Source organism: Lytechinus pictus, chromosome 11, assembly GCF_037042905.1.
Source record: "Lytechinus pictus isolate F3 Inbred chromosome 11, Lp3.0, whole genome shotgun sequence".
NCBI classification, from domain to species: Eukaryota; Metazoa; Echinodermata; class Echinoidea; order Temnopleuroida; family Toxopneustidae; genus Lytechinus; species Lytechinus pictus.
In genome coordinates this window covers 7799501-7816696 of record NC_087255.1, presented here as the reverse complement: position 1 = coordinate 7816696, position 17196 = coordinate 7799501, and the positions used below count along the sequence as shown (strand labels likewise).

Sequence of the window (17196 nt, the reverse complement as noted above, 5' to 3'; positions counted from 1 at the left end):
GAGATCCAAAGGATAGGCCAGCTGACTTGGGAGAAGTGCTTCCTGGCGTAGTTGATATCAAAGAGAAGCACAAGACAGTCGCTCGGCTTGCAGGAGAGTTGATAGAGGATGATACAGACGAGGAGCAGGAGGAAGGGAAAGGTGTTGATGAAGATGAATCCCAGGGAGAGGAGGGAGAAGAAGGTGGTCATGAAGCAGAAGGTGAACAGGACTGCAGAGAACATCAAGGACTGGAAGATGATGTCCAAGAGGAGGAGGTTGAAGAAGGTGGTCATCAAGCAGAAGGTGAAGAGGGTGATAGAGAACATCAAGGACTGGAAGATGGCGTCCAGGAGGAGGAGATGGAAGAAGGTGGCCATCGAGCAGAAGGTGAAGAGGGCGTCAGAGAACATCAAGGACTGGAAGATGAAGTCCAGGATGAGGATGAAGAAGGTGGCCATCAAGCAGAAGGTGAAGAGGGCGACAGAGAACATCAAGGACTGGAAGATGACGTCCACGAGGAGGGACAAATTGAGGAAGGGGGTGTTGAAGCTGGGGAAGAAATAGATGAAGAGGGAATTGAAGGACAAGGAGGAGACGGCATCGTGAACCAGGAAGGAGACAGACTAATGGACCAACTAGTAGGAGAGCCTGTAGAGGAGGAAGGTAATGGTGGAGAGAACATACTTAGAGAAGAAGTTCCCCATGAACAGGAACTTAGAGATATAGCCGTAGGCAATGGGATGCAGGACGTAGAGGGTCAAGGTATCGCAGAAGCAGTGCATCCCAATGTCATGGAAGCAGATTATGGTCGAATCAACCTACAGATGAGAGGAGAGAATAATGAAGAAGCAGTGGTGGAAGTTGCTGGAGTTGGCTGAAGGTATAGAGGATCATGGAAGTAGTGGGAACTGAAATTGGTTCTATCATGAGTCTAATGAGATATTAACTGCCCTCATCAAGAAAAGGAAATTGTTGATGAAAAATCTTTTAAAAAATGCAAACTTGGTAAGATAAAGCCAACCAGGACAACTTTAACGTGTCAGGAAAACTATAAAGAAAGAACCAATAAGCGAAGCATGGAGACATTAGAGGAAGAGAATCTGAAAACTCTGGAACAAGAAATTTTATGGTGGGGAGGGAAAGCAAGAAAATTGAAAGAAACAACACATTTGATGGAAGAGAGAGAACAAAAAAAATGAAAGAAATAACGAATTTGACGGAGGGGGGAAGAAAGCAATAACACTGAAAGAAACAATACCGGAACAAAACAAAGGAAAAATCTGAACTAAATAACAAAAATGTTGGAACAGTCGCATGGAAAACAAAGATTATGATATTCCATTTTTTACATGACGAATGTTAACTCTCTTCATTGATGGATGGATAATCAACTCAAATTAATGTAACAAAGGGTAACCAAAACTATAAGCAAACAAGCTAAGCATGAGACAAAATAAGAACATTATTTTTTAAATTTTGATAAAAATTTTATATCTGAACTAAATAACAAAAATGTTGGAACAGTCGCATGGAAAACAAAGATTATGATATTCCATTTTTACATGACGAATGTCAACTCTCTTCATTGATGGATGGATAATCAACTCAAATTAATGTAACAAAGGGTAACCAAAACTATAAGCAAACAAGCTAAGCATGAGACAAAATAAGAACATTATTTTTTAAATTTTAATAAAAATGTTATATCTGAACTAAATAACAAAAATGTTGGAACAGTCGCATGGAAAACAAAGATTATGATATTCCATTTTTACATGACGAATGTCAACTCTCTTCATTGATGGATGGATAATCAACTCAAATTAATGTAACAAAGGGTAACCAAAACTATAAGCAAACAAGCTAAGCATAAGACAAAATAAGAACATTATTTTTTAAATGTTAATAAAAATGTTATACATGTATTGTACTTGCAAAAACTAATACAATTATGTTTCATTATTTTTCTTAATCATGAACTCATTTGCTATGATGAGAAGACCAAGGGAATGAGAATAGAAGAAATCGGGAGAGCAGATAAAAGAGATTTGTCATCAGTTTCATAATAGTCATGACCCAAAATTTAAAGGTCAAGTACTCCTCAGAAAAATGTTGATTTGAATCAACAGAGCAAATCAGACAAGCGTAATGCTGAAAATTTCATCAAAATCGGATGTAAAATAAGAAAGTTATGACATTTAAATTACGCTTATTTTTCACAAAATAGTTTACTAGTCACATGCAAATGAGAGAATCGATGATGTCCCTCACTCACTATTTATTTTGTTTTTATTTATGTTTGAATTATACAATTTTTCAATTTTTACAGATTTGACAATAAGAACCAACTTGACTAAATCATATAGTGTTAAACAACGGTAATTCCACATGTTCAGGGAGAAATAAAACTTTTTTTCACAGGATAATCAGGAGAAAATGATAACATTTCATATTTCATATAATGAATAGAAAAGAAAAAGTGAGTGGGTGATGTCATCAGTTCCCTCATTTGCATACCAACCAGGATGTGGATATAACTATTATGTGAAATTAAGCGAAACTTGAAAATGTCATAACTTTTTTATTTTACATCCGATTTTGGTGAAATTTTCGGTGTTAGCTTGTTGGATTTTTTTCTTTTTATTCAAATCAACTTTTTGTTGGGATGGACTTGTCCTTTAAACATGTAAAGGTAGAATTTATGGGTTTAGAGCAACAGGGTGAAAATATGAAAGATGAGGAGAGAATTTCATCAGCATTTGAAGAGCTCATTTGCAAAAGGGGTTAGAACTATTTTTCATCTAATTATATTTTTTTCTTCGGGGGGGGGGGGTCTTAGGTTAAAATGTTATTAACTCAACAATCTCATATCAATAAAAGTTGACATTCCCATTAAGTGAAAGGAAAATTTCAAAATAAAAAATCTTCATTTGCTAAAAGGATAGATCCATTCAAGTTTGTTTGCAAAAGGGTAAGATCCACTTTAGATCATTTCGAGGAAAACTTTTTTCTTTCTATTTCTCCCATAATGCAACATGTTTATGCTCACCAAATTTGTCCTGACACAACACTGTACCATGTAAATGTGAAACCGAGTCTTTTTAAAAATATACCGGTCTTCTAATTTTTTTAAACAACTCTCCAAGAATTACTTTTATGGATCTAAACCCTTTTTGGAAACAAAAGGTTGAATAGTTGAGCAACAATAAAACTTGTGGTTGGTCGCAATATTTCTGTGGTTGGTGTTGTTGTTGGAATTTTATTAGAATAAAAAGAAACGTGTTCATTAGTAAGTAATCGGGTGGTGTCCTACCTCCATCAAATCTGACTTAATTTGTTTGCAAAAGCATTTTAAAGATCCTAAGTGAGAATGGAAAATTATTCTATATCTAAAATAATTTGATAAATACAAAATTTGACATTAAGAAAGGAACCTAAGTTTTAGTAAAAAACAAATAATTTGGACAGGAAATATGACATCAAGAAGAAGCGTTTTGTGCAAATGTTTTTTTCTCCCTTGTTAAACGGGTACTCCAGGCTATGAATAATATGATTCGAACAGAGAGCAGTCAGACAAACAGAACACTGAAATATTGATCAAAGACGGACAAGTTACATTTTAAGGATTTGCATTATTTCGGTGAAACAGTTCTCTGCATGTCTTCATGAATATCGTGCAATGAGCAAATTAATGGTGTCACACCCCACTTGCTCTTTGTATCCTATTATAAGGAATTATGTTTTAAAATTTTGTCCTCCAAGAATTAAAAAATAATAAATTGACAACTGATGTAGTGCATTAGATATTCATTGTTGCTACTTATTTTATTATAAGGGAGAAATATTATACGCACATGATTATGATTTCATGTAATAAATAGGAAAAAGGAAAGTGGGGACATGACATCATCAGCCCACCTAATGAATATTCATGACAATGTGCACATAACTGTTTTCATAAATATTGCCAAACTTTAAATTCATTAACTTCCTTATTTGTTTTCAGATTTTGATGAAATTTCAGCATTTTGCTTGGTTAATTTTACTATATTTTTCAGATTTACATTTATTGTCAGCCCGGAGTATTCCTTTGTATGTAACATACCCAATGCGTCTGCAGAGACATAATGGATCTAAAAATTGTTGATATATGACCGGGATATATGATTCATGTGGGGAAACCTGTAAAACAAAATTACACGCGGCTAGACTAATGATCAGCAATTTTCAACTTTATTTTTATAAAGACATTAATTTATCATCAGCATTATACATAGACAAACTTACAAGAGAGCAAAGAAAGCAAGCAAAAGAAACAGCGATCTATAGCAGACTATGGCCCGTATTTTGAAGTCGGGTTTAACTTAAACTCAGGTTTAAAGTTGTGGTTTAAGTATGGATAGCCAATTGTAAATCACTAACAGTAGAGGTATCATATTTCAGCTCATTTGGCTCTCAAATCATTCATAATTGTCTTGGAAGTATAAATAGATGATTGTCTTAACCATCATGAATCAGGAAATAGCACAGTAAACTTCCCATAATTTTAACACAGAGTTAGACCATGGTCTAAGTTAAACCTGACTTCAGAAATCAGAATACGGGCCTATAAGTTCAATTTAATAATACCACTAGTAATACAGCATGTCCCGCAAAAAATTTAATGACACTTTAAATGAGTATGATGTAAAAAGTACCGAATCGTATTGTATTCATCCGATATGGTCTATTGAACCCAGAGATATGAGCTTTCTTTCAGCACTCATCACAACACCTCTCAATCCAAGTTTCGTTATTATGTTGAATAACGTACGTAGTCCAATTATGTCTTCATTCACTTTAATTTTATTTCCTTTTTGAGAGTTTGGGCCCACAATGGGCAGGCCCATGCTTAAATAAGAAAATGAATGTTTTATAAAATTGACCTATTATCTTTAATCCAGCATGAACACTTGAGAAAACCTCTCTTTGTATTTCAGAAATAATAAGGTGGATGTCATCTAACTATCTCCAGCTAAATAAATAGCAAAACTGAATTCATAGCTCTCTGTTCTTCTGCCCGCCATCTGCAATCAATATCACATATCCAGCTTAGGACCTAATGTTAATGGTCAATGCATCCCCATCTCCACAAAAACTACTGTTCTTGGAGTATGCATTGATAACATGTTCACACTGTCTGCTCAAGTAAATCAGTAATTGTAATTATCATCTCAGCAATTTGTGGAGGATTCGTAGATTCATTGATCTTAAGACATGTTGTGCGAGCACTTATTCTTTCTACTGCAATAGTTTATATACTGTTTTGTCAGCTAGGGATAGAAGAAAACTTGAGGTTATCCAGAATCGTGCCGCTCAATTAATTTTTGGCTTTGGATCCGAACTCATACTACACCCCTACTTAAGGAACTCCACTGGCTACCTCTATTCCAACGTATTCAATTTAAAGTCTGTTTATATGTATACAAAACTCTAAATCAATTGGCACCTGAATATCTTAATAATACCATCAAATTATACATACCCTCTCGTAATCTTCGTTCAATCACTGACACATGCAGACTTTGCATTCTCTCCTCTGCCGAAAAACGTTTTGCTGTAGCAGCTGCCAAGACTTGGAATGCTATCCCTCTTTCAATAAGAAACGTTTCCAGTGTTCTTGGCTTCAAATCTTCCCTTAAGACAAACCTTTTTCCTCAATAATTAATTTCCCTTTTTATCTTGAATATTGTGGTAATTATTACAAATGTTAAATTATTATTCATACATTGTACACGCTATGGTACTTTTTGTTTTTAGCGCCTCTAAATATCCATTATTATTATTATTATTATGAACATAAGACCATTTCAATAACTACAGGAAAATAAATTAAAACCTTTTTAATCCATGATCTCATATTGAAAAGTTGCGTATTTTTCTCTTAGTTCGTATATGTATGTAAATTATTAACATCTATTATTTTTTTTAAGCAGTTACATGTTGAACGGCTGTTTTTATGTACTAAATAATGACCTAGCTGTTCTGCCCGTCAAGGCGCAATCATGTTTGCAGTCTGTGCACACAGGGGCGGATCCAGGATTTTCCAAAGGGGGGGGGGGCAAATTTTGACAGGCAAAAAATAAATCAACCACAAATTAAGGATATTTCGTACCCGAAAAAAATTGACAAGCAAAAAAACAAAAAAGGTTTTCAACCACAAATTAAGGATATTTCGTACCCGAAAAAATTTCACTAGCCCCCCCCCCCAAAAAAAAAAGGAAAAAAAAAATCTTCAATTTCAAAAGAGGGGGCACACGTCTGTTTTAATGGCATTTTTACATTACAAATTTTAATTTTGCTTCTCAAAAGCTGTGCCCCCCCCCCCTGGATCCGCCAGTCTGTGCACATTCAGCCAATGTGGAGGAGAGCTCGACGAACAATGCTTTTCCTAACTACACATACTACTTATAATACAAAACTTGGATGGAGAGGTTTCGTGATGTGTAATGAAAAATGCTCATATCTTTGTGATCATTGGACCATATCACATCAATTTTCATCCAGTTGTGGGAAATGTATGGTAGTTTACCGGTGCAAAGCTATAGTTAATATGTTGTAAGTTTTATATTATACCCACCTATAAAGTGCCATTTAACCTTTTTTTGTGGGACACTCTGTAGAAAAGATATCTTTAAGAACTTAAACTTATTTATAATGTTGTATGCTTTGAATCCGGAAGAACGTTATACATAATTGATATTGCAGAAGCATGTGAAATCGAATTTTCACAAAATAAATTATTTATGACGAATGTGTGAATACTATGATTTCGATCTAATTGTGCGATAGCACAACAATAAACATATGAATAGGAAAAGGCAGTCATTTAAAATAATCTATTTCATCATATTTTGGGGGGAACAAAGACGAAAAGTTTTGGTTTTATGCAGAACTGAATACGGCGTGCTGGGTGTATTTAGCACCACCAAAATTTTCTTGGGGATGCTGCGTGTGTTATTCTTCATGATTAGCACCCCAGATTTAATAATAATAGCAATAATAATAATAATAATGATAATAATAATAATATGCAACATTTATATAGTGATTAATAATTAATGTTTCTTAGCGCTGAATACTATTACCCCGGCTTTAGCACGGCTATCCTGGTCGGACGCAAGAGCATTCAAGGAATTCCTTCCTACCGGGTAGACGGCGGGTACCCACTAACTACACCTGGGTGGATAGTGGCAAAAGTAGATAAACGCCTTGCCAAAGGACGCAAGTGCTGCGGTGGGATTTGAACCCCGGACCTTGTGGTTCACTGAGCCACAACACAATATCCTGGAAGATGTGTAAAAATGGAAAATGTAACCAAAATAACCCTCATTTATGTATATAGTGACCCCCCCTTTTTTTTTTGGGGGGGGGGGGGCTTTGAAATTTACATCAGCACCCCTAGTTAAACAAAAATTGTTCCCAGGCCAGGGCCCTGTGTGCATGGAGAGTCGAAAGAAACATAAATTTAATCTATTACATGTGTGTGCGCATTGGCTAATGAGTTAACAACTTTAAAAGAACATAATCATGACGTATTAGGGATCTAAAAATAATTGCAGAAATGACGTTCTTCTGTATAACGAAAATTTAGTATTTTCATAGATATTAACAGCTCCAGAAAATAATTTTATATTTTACAATTTTCCGTTCATTTTTCTTTTTGCCCCCTTTTTTCCTAAGTCGTGGATTATTTATTTATTTATTTATTTATTTAAACATCGTTATACAGGATAACATGTTCAGATAAAATACACTGTTTTTCAACACGGTCCTGTTACATTAAAAATATCAAACAACAGTAAAACTGCATACAAACTTATGTTAAAGTACTTGGTATATATTTAATTTACAATGGAAGTTGCAAGGAAATAGAAAGACCAGGAAGATAGTACTTAAGGATGCAGGGTTCAGGGAAAATAGATAAAAAAAGAAGTAGAGAGAGGTAAGATAGAGATAGTTTGGGTTGTGTGATAGGAGAGGGAGAGAGAAGATCGAAAGAACGAAGTGCAACAACATGATACAGAATAAATTATAATTACACAATAAAATATGGATAAAATATCAGTATATCAATTTAAAAATACTTATTTTTGTACGACCGCTTGAAGGGTAGGAGGTTTGAAATATTCTGGAGTTCATTTGGCAAGGAGTTCCATATCATGATTGCACTATATTTAGAGGATTGCTAGAAACATTTAATATTTGGCTTAGGTAATACGGCATTCAGTTAATCAGCATTTCGTGTATACATTCCATGTCTGTCAATAAATAGTTCAATATCATTACAAAGTCTATTAAGTGCAAGGCCATATATACATTGGTAAGCTAAAATAAAGGAGAAATAACCCCTCTTTGTATCAAAAGATTGCCATTTCAGTTTCTTCATTAAATCTGTACAACTAATAGAACAATCATATTCCTTAATGACTTACGTGCTATAAGTTCCCTGTTAACGTACAATTTCCCCAAACCGAACAAGCATAATCTGTACATGGCTGAATAGTCGTTTTTATAAAGTATTCAGTAAATCTGATCTAAGAGTTGAACTTAAATGTCTTCGAGCATTGTAACTTAGATATTGATCTACAAAGATGTTTGACATGAACACCCCATATAAGATTATTATCAACATCAACGCCTAAATATTCCACAGATCACTTGTTTCAGTTGCTCGCCATTAAGCTTTATGTCCAGTTTTCCTTTAGTTTTTTTTTTATAACGAGTTGAAATAAGCATAATATCTGTTTTAGTAGTATTAATCTTTAAACAATTATCATTATACCACTTATCAATTTCATGTAAACATATTTGTAAATCGCTTTAAATCTTACTTAATTTAGAATCAGAAATGTTAATGTAGGTACTCAATAACATCATCAGCAAAAATATATCAAACAGCAGTCGAAATGCATTGAACAATATCATTTTAAAAATGAATCCGGGCCTAATACTATACACCTGTGGAATACCGACGGTTAAAATAACAGCGTTTTATTTTTTTCCATAACATCTTAAAATGACGTACTGTATTGCGACCGATCAAATATGTTGGCCTTTTTAGAAAAAAAATCTGATTTGGTGATAGATTGTGACATGATATATCAAGAAAAAATATCATACCTCCAGTAGCGTACCGTGAACCGGAGGAGACAAAGCATTGGGGGGCACTGCATTGTCTGTGAACAATGATGTGCCCCCCCCCCCCAATGCTTTGTCTCCTCCGGGTCACGGTACGCTACTGCATACCTCCCTTTCCTTCCCTTTGTTTTTTTTTCCTTCTTCTTCTTCTTGGTCTTGGAAATCCCGATGTGCGTGTCCCCGATCTCCCACTCTATGTACGCCGCGGCGCGCCGGTAGCACTATCGCTGTTCGGATGTTTACTCCCAGTGACGTCATCCCGCCATCTCCGTGGAGGAGCGTCGTTTTAATCTTGCGTCAACGAAGAAGTAGCTAGAAAACACTCCGCAACTTATCACGGAAAACACCCCCATCGCTATGAAGATGGTTTTAAAAGACCCGAAGTGCTCATAGAACAGACCTGACAAGAAAAGGTGAAACACGATCTCATTGGCAACTAGGAAAATCTTGAAGTTACATACAAAGGTTATTATAATGTGTTTAACGTCTGCTAATAACAGTTCAATGATTGTACATTGTCGCTAAGTCATCTGTATGATTAGATCATATAATTTCAGATTACAGTTGATAGTTCTAAAGGGTGTCAGATCAGAAAACTGACAGAATTGATCATTTATGGAAATATGATCAGTAGTACCGTTAAATGCTTTGTCCCGTTTACAGAGCTCAAACCTACTTGGTGACCACTGATAGAACCGTCTCCCTTCTTCTATTCGCGTATTTTAGCATCCACTTCGCAGACACTTTCTGCAACGTTCAGAATCTATTGAAAATGCCCGTCAAATCACAATGGACAGTTTAGAGGTCATTGTCGAAGGTTGGTGGGCCGGGACAGTACATCGCCTTAAGATTTGGACCAGACGAAAATTGGCAAATATATATCGTTTGTCCAGAGTCCATGACGACACAGCTGTTTTGATTCACCGATTTTCGACAAAGACTGCTTTGTTATGAGGGCTCTCTGCGTGAAAGAAAGCGTCTACGAAGTGATGGCTAAGATTCCTTATTGATATCAGAAGGGGTTTTCGTTGAAACTACTGCCACTATTAATCAAAGTTTTAGTGAGTCCTATGGTAGTTTCCAATCTATTTCCAATAACTGAACCTTCAGTAATCTCCGAAGTGCTTCATGATACGTCAGTAAATTGCAAAACCATTCAAAAGTATCTTGTACAGCTACGTTTTTTTTTCTTCAAAGATTAAGAACCCTTGAGGTCTTGGTCGGTCGCAAAGACCACCTTGGGCTAAAGTCTAGAACATCTCATTAAGTCTGTCGAGTAATCATCTTTCGGTGGTTTCCCAGTGTTCCTATCGGTATTTCGATGATCAGTTCCCGATCATTAGATCTCGCATAAGTCTCTAAGAAATTCGCAGTCAATATCTACAGGTACTTCGATATCTCTCAGTGATTTTGTTTTGTTTTAGAGTCATTCTACAGAGACACTATTTTCCTAGTCATCGATGCTAAAAGATAACTTGCAAATTTGTGTTTTTCCCCCCAGCATTCTTTCAAGTATCCCCGCTTTTTGGAATAGATGCTTAGGCCTACTTACCTGCAAGTGTTCCAGATAGAAGAAGCACGACTCCACTCGTCATAAAAGTGATCGCAGAGGCAATGGGGAAGTTATCCTTCTTTAACCTCAAAGCTAAAGTAGCGTAGTAGGAAGAAGAGAGACCATAAAACCCGAACCCTGCGAAAAAGGAACAGATCAGGAGATGAACCAAGGATGAGCTAATAGGATGGGCGAACATTGCAACGGATGATACTGCTGCGTTGACTGAAAACGCGTGAGGTGCTAGGTGTGGATGTTTGTACAGAATTCCTATGAGAACCAGGCGGCCTACGAATCCGCCTAAAGAACCAACAATTGGGAGATACACTGCTTCCTTCTCATGGAGACGAACTGACACTCCATACGATGGGGAGAATATTAACCAAGTGAAGAAACTTATTTCGTTAAGAATATGACAGGGAATATAAAGAAAGATGAAGACGCGTTCCTCTCTCAGAAAATCCACAGGTAAAATCCATGATAAAACATTTTCTATCAAGTTTCTTGTCGAATTGGATTTCTGAGGTTCTCCATCTTTTGGCATCCAACATTCATCGCTGGAATTCACGTAAGTACTGAGACTTTCACCGTCAGGTCGAAGGTTGTTCCCTCGAAGATAGGTTTCATCTTCTTGACCTTGTAGTAGAGTCGATCCCTCGATGTCCTTCTTTTCTTTGACTTTAGGTAACCGAGGGGCTCTGAAAGTGGCTCCAATCGCTGCGTGGTAGAAAAAGATACCACTTAAACAGAGTAGGGCTCCCCTCATGCCATATGCGTCCAGACACTGCGCAGTTATATAAGGTAAAATGATACCTCCAATCTGGCCTCCCATTTGTGAGAAGGTCATGGCCATCCCATACTTTTCCCCAAAGTGTTCACGCAACATGACAGTTGAACTCTGACGTAACGGTGACGAAAAGAGACCTGAAAGTAAAACAATCAGGATTGTGATGGGAAGTCATAATCTGATTACTTTTATAAATGTCCATTCTTACTAGTTATGAACCTGATATATTATGATCCCCAAACAAATTGTGTCAGTAACGACTGCCAACATCACTATCTTGATCGAAAGGGTAGAATAGCTTCATCACTCACAGGGCACATAGATATACTTAAAGTGTGCCTCAGTGCAAATGTTTTGCCATTATATTTCCTGAATTAATCATCTAATTTGTATTTTAAAAAAATTGTACTATACAATGATATTTGATGAAAAAATCTTTCCCAGTGCACATGTGAGGGCTCCGAGTTATCAAAATACTTGATTTTCATTTTGTTAATAATTGTCAAGCTTGGAAAAAGTATGGAGAAACAAGTATTAAATTTAAAATGAAATGTAAACCCATTTTGAATGATAAAAACGTAGTGAAAAAAATGCTGGAGATGTCTGATATAAACTTTTGTTCAGATTCAGTTGTCCTCAGATCCAGCTGGCACAAAAAGGGTAAAGGTTGTGCTTACTAAGTGTTGAAATTTCAATTTGGGTGGCAAAATTGTTACAAAATGCTTGAATGTATCCGTTTTATTTCAATTGACTTAAAGTGCAAGGGAAATGTATGAGAAATCTTTCGCAGTGTAAGTTTGATTTCGCCCTTTCGCCTTGACACAGCGTGAAAACGAGCGCGTTTCTGCGCAAACAGATTTCTACGAGCTTTATAAAAATGGACAGTGCTCACTCAAGCGTAACATTCTGTCAAAACTTTTACTTTCATTGGATAGATGAGACCCACACCCAAGATTATATGTGAAAAAATTACCCACATGTTGTATATTTTTTTTAATTCCCAGGGCTTTTTCAAAGTGTTAACTTTTTTTTATACGCTCTGTATATATATGCCCCTCTCTCTTTGAACATTACAATGCAAAAAGCAAATATCCGATATTCATTCATTTAGGAAAATAGTCAAATATGCCTACTCGAGAAGTATTAAGAAACGGTGGGCTGAACTTACGATTTAAGCGAGGGACAATTTTGCATTCGATCCTAAACTCAACTTTGGCTCTTCCAAGTTGAAGGCGGGAAATTGGTCCTTGCCAACTCAACAACTTAACTGGCGTGGAAGGACATTTAAAAGACTATGTACATTGTCATCAAATATTTTTTAGGCCTACCCATTTTAACACGCCACCAAAGAACTGTTGAAGATTCGAAAGTGAAGTCAAGCATTCTTTTCAGTGTAACGGTCATTAGTTCAGATTGGACGTTGATCGAGGTACCTTTCCTAAAGCTACCGTAAAGGGACTGCAATGACTCTGAAGTTCACCAACCAAGAGATCTCAGCACACTCCGATTGACTGATTGATTGAGGGTGTTTGCCACTGGTTTGGGGGACTTGAGAGTCAATCCCTCGTTAGCTTATGGGAAGGTAACTTATCAGCGTCCAATCTGGACAAGGCGAGTACCTGTAAAGAAGAATGAGCATCCGAGAGTCATTGCTGACTGACTGAAGAAGGCCCCTATCATAGAAACTCCTGACAAGAATCCGCCGATTGATGAGACACAACGATGGCCAAACTTCGTCGCCAAATAATTACTCAGCGGACCTGTAAAGATATGGAGGCACCACTGAATCGTGACTAACGGTTCTTAATACGAGAGGACATATTTTTGATGCCACCTAAAACGTCATTGGAAATAGTTTTTTATCAATAGCATGGACAGTTTAAAGATGTGGGAGACGGAAACAAAAGTGGACACACCTTGTGCCCCGGCCTTTCCTCGAATCACAACTGGGTCCCAGTTTATAAAAAAAAAATCTTACTACTGTTGTAAATTTGCCATTATTACAACTATAATGGTAACAGCTAGGCACTCCAGACAATCACGATCAGGATTTCCTCGGTAGTTGCCATAATGGTCTTTATGAAACAGGCCCCTGGGTAACTTACACCCAGCAGAATAACTTACAGGCAACGTAGAGGACGCCATACTGCATTGGAACTAGAAATCCCACCGTAGTGTAATCAACCTGGAGCTGGAAGACCATGGCAGGAACGAGGACAGACAAAGCTTTTGTCATACCCGGGAAGATCAGATGTATAACAAACTTTCCTAAAGCAACCACGTAGCGCCATTTGTCTGCTGTTTCGGAACCTTCCACCATTTTGAACGAGAAATATCTGCAAATCAATAAAAATTAGAGCCCATCTTTAGTTTATGTATATCCCCCAAATTGCATGCCACTATTATCCATCACTCTATTATATAAATGTCTGTGCCCTAACGAAATCGATAGAAAATAAAAAGAAATGTGTTTTATTGCATAAATGTACCGATTTTACATCAAATGTTATTTAAACGGGTGCCATATTCAAATTCTACCGGCTGGAAATGCCAAATTTGAATTCTATCGGCTGAAAACATATACAATGACCACTCTAATGGGAATTATGTACCAGATAACTCGAATATAATTCACTTTACTGACCATTTACCAAAGCTCTAGGCAGGCTTTACGATTTTGATTTATGATTGTATAATAATCACTTACGGCTAATCCTACTTGAACATAGGTCTGGAAACTATGGAAGCTTAAAAGTGCCACCTATAGATGTTCAAAAAAATCATCTCGTCATGTCTACATCTCTTAGGGAAAAGGATAAGATGACAAGATCTCGGTTCTCGTCATGTATACCTGCCGTGGGAGGGATGATCGGATGACAAGATCTTGGATCTCGTCATGTCTACATCTTATAGAAGAGAGGATCAGATGACAAGAATTAGATCTAGGATCTCGTCATGTCTACATCTTTTAGACATGATAGAACGAGAAAGATTGCAAGATCGTGGATTGAAAATATGAACCATTTGTATTTTTGCATTATTTTCTTGAATTTGGCACATATTTGTTTCCCTTTTTTACACTCCTTTAAATTTAAATTATAATTTCTTTTGTATGTTCTCCTCTTATTTTACATCATAAACCTGGATCGATAATATCAACAAAAATAAATTGACAATAAATAGGGCTCATCCACGCTTGGCTGCGGGAGGGGTAAAATCTAAAAAGTTGCCAACAAGAACATGCTATTCTACAATCTGTTTCATCCTGATTTTTGTTTGTCTTTCTCCGACAACCTATTTCTAAAAATTTCTGAAAAGACTGGTCTCATTCCCATTTTTAAAACAATTAACGTAAGTAAATTCCGAGGGAAAAAAAGATGAATGTCATGTGTACATAGAACATGATAATTATCAACTTGTACTCCCTTGTACTCCTAATCATCACTATCATACTTATGATTCATCATAAGTAATACGATGTTCGATCTTCGATAACATAGGCCATCACGCCACATGAAATATATGGGGAGGTATCCCCCCCCCCCTCCCTTTGATCGACACTCATGGGAGGGTCTGTGCCTGGTAGTAGGGGCCATTTCATTAATTTATTTTCTACTAGATAAAAAGCAAATAGTATATATACAGTTGAATTTCACTGATTTATTTCATTTCTATATCCATTTTTCCATAATACAAATGAGATAACATAAATACAAAATCAATACAAATCAATCATAATAAAGCGCTTCCACTTGCAAACTTGTGATGACAAACAATATACAACAAACATCGTAGATAAATCAAACCTTTTTAAAAAGCGAGGCTTGTATGACGCTGATCTCTCGAACAGTATACGGAAATATTACAGGAACGTAAATAGGAGATTATAGAGTGTGTAAGCAGATACTTGATTTCACGGACGATATAAATGCATGGCAATGTATGATAAAAATGACTGGAAAAAAAAAGATACAACAGAAAATTAATGAGGAAAACAGTCGAGTAAATCATTTCAGTATGACAAACAAGAATGCAGAATAAAATGAACAGTTAGCATAAGAATGCAACGAAGAAAAAAACCAAACCCTGGTTAATGTTTTGCGAAAATCGAGTCAATCGAGTTCATCATGGCCCCTCTAAATTACCCGCGAAGGCCACTTTGTGAAAGGCATCATAATGAATGGATAGAGATCCAACCAAAACAATTCAGTCAAATTCAATTCTGTATTTCATTTCTATTGAAACGTCGTAGGCCTATACAAAGTCGTAAAAATCATTAGGGAATGAGCCCTGCGGCCGAGTGAGGCAATTGCTGAAATTATGGAGCATTAAAAATACTCCAATTTCAGAAGGCAGGGGTGTGGAAATGGATGCGGAATGGATTCGACTACCTTTTTGTCTTTTTATTTTTTCTCTCGCCAATCAATCGGGGGCCATGGCCCCACTTTGTCGTTCTCCTAGTTACGCCAAAACCTAGCTCTTTGGAAAAGCCCAGAAACTATCAAAACAATTCGTTATCAACGATCTAGCTTTGTTTTTCAAGTAGACTGTATGATATCATTCTGATAATGCTCCAACGTAGCGCTTTAAATTGGATTGCATGAATTTACATGTGAACATAATTAAATATAGAATCCAAATGAACCCCCCCCCCCAAAAAAAAAAAAAACAATAATAATAATAATTATTGACACTGAACTTGGTGCGAAAATCTATTTTTTACACTTACAGAAATCAAAATATGGATGACTCGTCACCAAATTGAATTTTAAAAATGGCCACAGGTTACAAACATGAAATCGAAAGGATATTGGAAATGTTTGCCTCTAACAATAGCAGAAATAAACCCACCTGATATACCTTTAGAAAGTCTCATCCAATAAACTAGACATTTCCTCAGTCAGCTAGTTGGTTCCAAGAAGAAGAACATTTACCCTCCACCTGACTTGCTATACCCATATAGATCCTGTATAGGCCTACATGACTTGTACTCAGTTATGAATTTTTCATGATTGACTGATGAAGCGTGGTATTATACAGCGATATGATAGAAGAATGGGCTTTTATGTTTAGCTTGAATAAAAGCTGAAGCTTTTCACTCATACTGCGAGAAAAAAGTCAACAATGACCGGGTTACTTCTCCGAACTTTGATCAGCGTATAGAGGCAGGCCTTGAACTTGAGAGTGCATGGATATAGGAGTTCATAACTCCTATATCCATTTATTTCCGTCCAGGCAGCATGGACGGAAATAAGCGCAGGCTCATATCAATCGGAAAGAGTATTACTATATGGAGTGTGTGTGCGTGTGGGTGTGTGTGCGTGGGTGTCGGGAGGGGGGGTCTCCAGCCAACCCAATAGAATTGCAGTTTTAAAGGGATACTCCATTCTGAAAAGACTTATATATCTAAATAAATTCACCGAGCAAAATGCCGAAAATGTCACCAGAATCTGATAATAAAGTTATTGAACTATATGTGCATCCCGGTCGGTATGCACATGAGGGGACTGGTGACACCGTCCACTTACTACTTCTTTTATATTTCATTATATCAATTATCAAATATTTTAATTTCTTCCTCATTGTCATGTGATACAAAGTTCTATTCCTTAAATATGTAACTTCATTGCCATTGTTTTAACATTTTATGGTTCAGTCATATTGGTCATTATTGTCAAATTTGTGAAAAAATAGA

At 36.5% G+C, this 17196-nt stretch overlaps 1 protein-coding gene across 2 annotated transcripts; it reads right to left on the bottom strand.

Moving 5' to 3' along the window:
- Positions 1-8739: 8739 nt before the first annotated feature.
- LOC129271444 (monocarboxylate transporter 7-like) lies at positions 8740-16651 on the bottom strand. 2 transcript variants are annotated; one of them, XM_064106735.1, is made up of 6 exons: positions 16353-16651; positions 13626-13837; positions 13121-13261; positions 10715-11638; positions 9271-9562; positions 8740-9144 (listed from the first exon to the last, which is right to left on the bottom strand). In XM_064106735.1, the coding sequence occupies exons 2-5, from the start codon at positions 13819-13821 to the stop codon at positions 9417-9419; spliced, it is 1407 nt and encodes a 468-aa protein (XP_063962805.1). In that variant the 5' UTR covers positions 13822-13837; positions 16353-16651; the 3' UTR covers positions 8740-9144; positions 9271-9416. The 2 variants fall into 2 exon arrangements, with proteins under 2 accessions (XP_063962805.1, XP_063962806.1); XM_064106736.1 differs by having other exon boundaries at positions 16362-16551.
- Between the last annotated feature and the right edge of the window lie 545 nt (positions 16652-17196).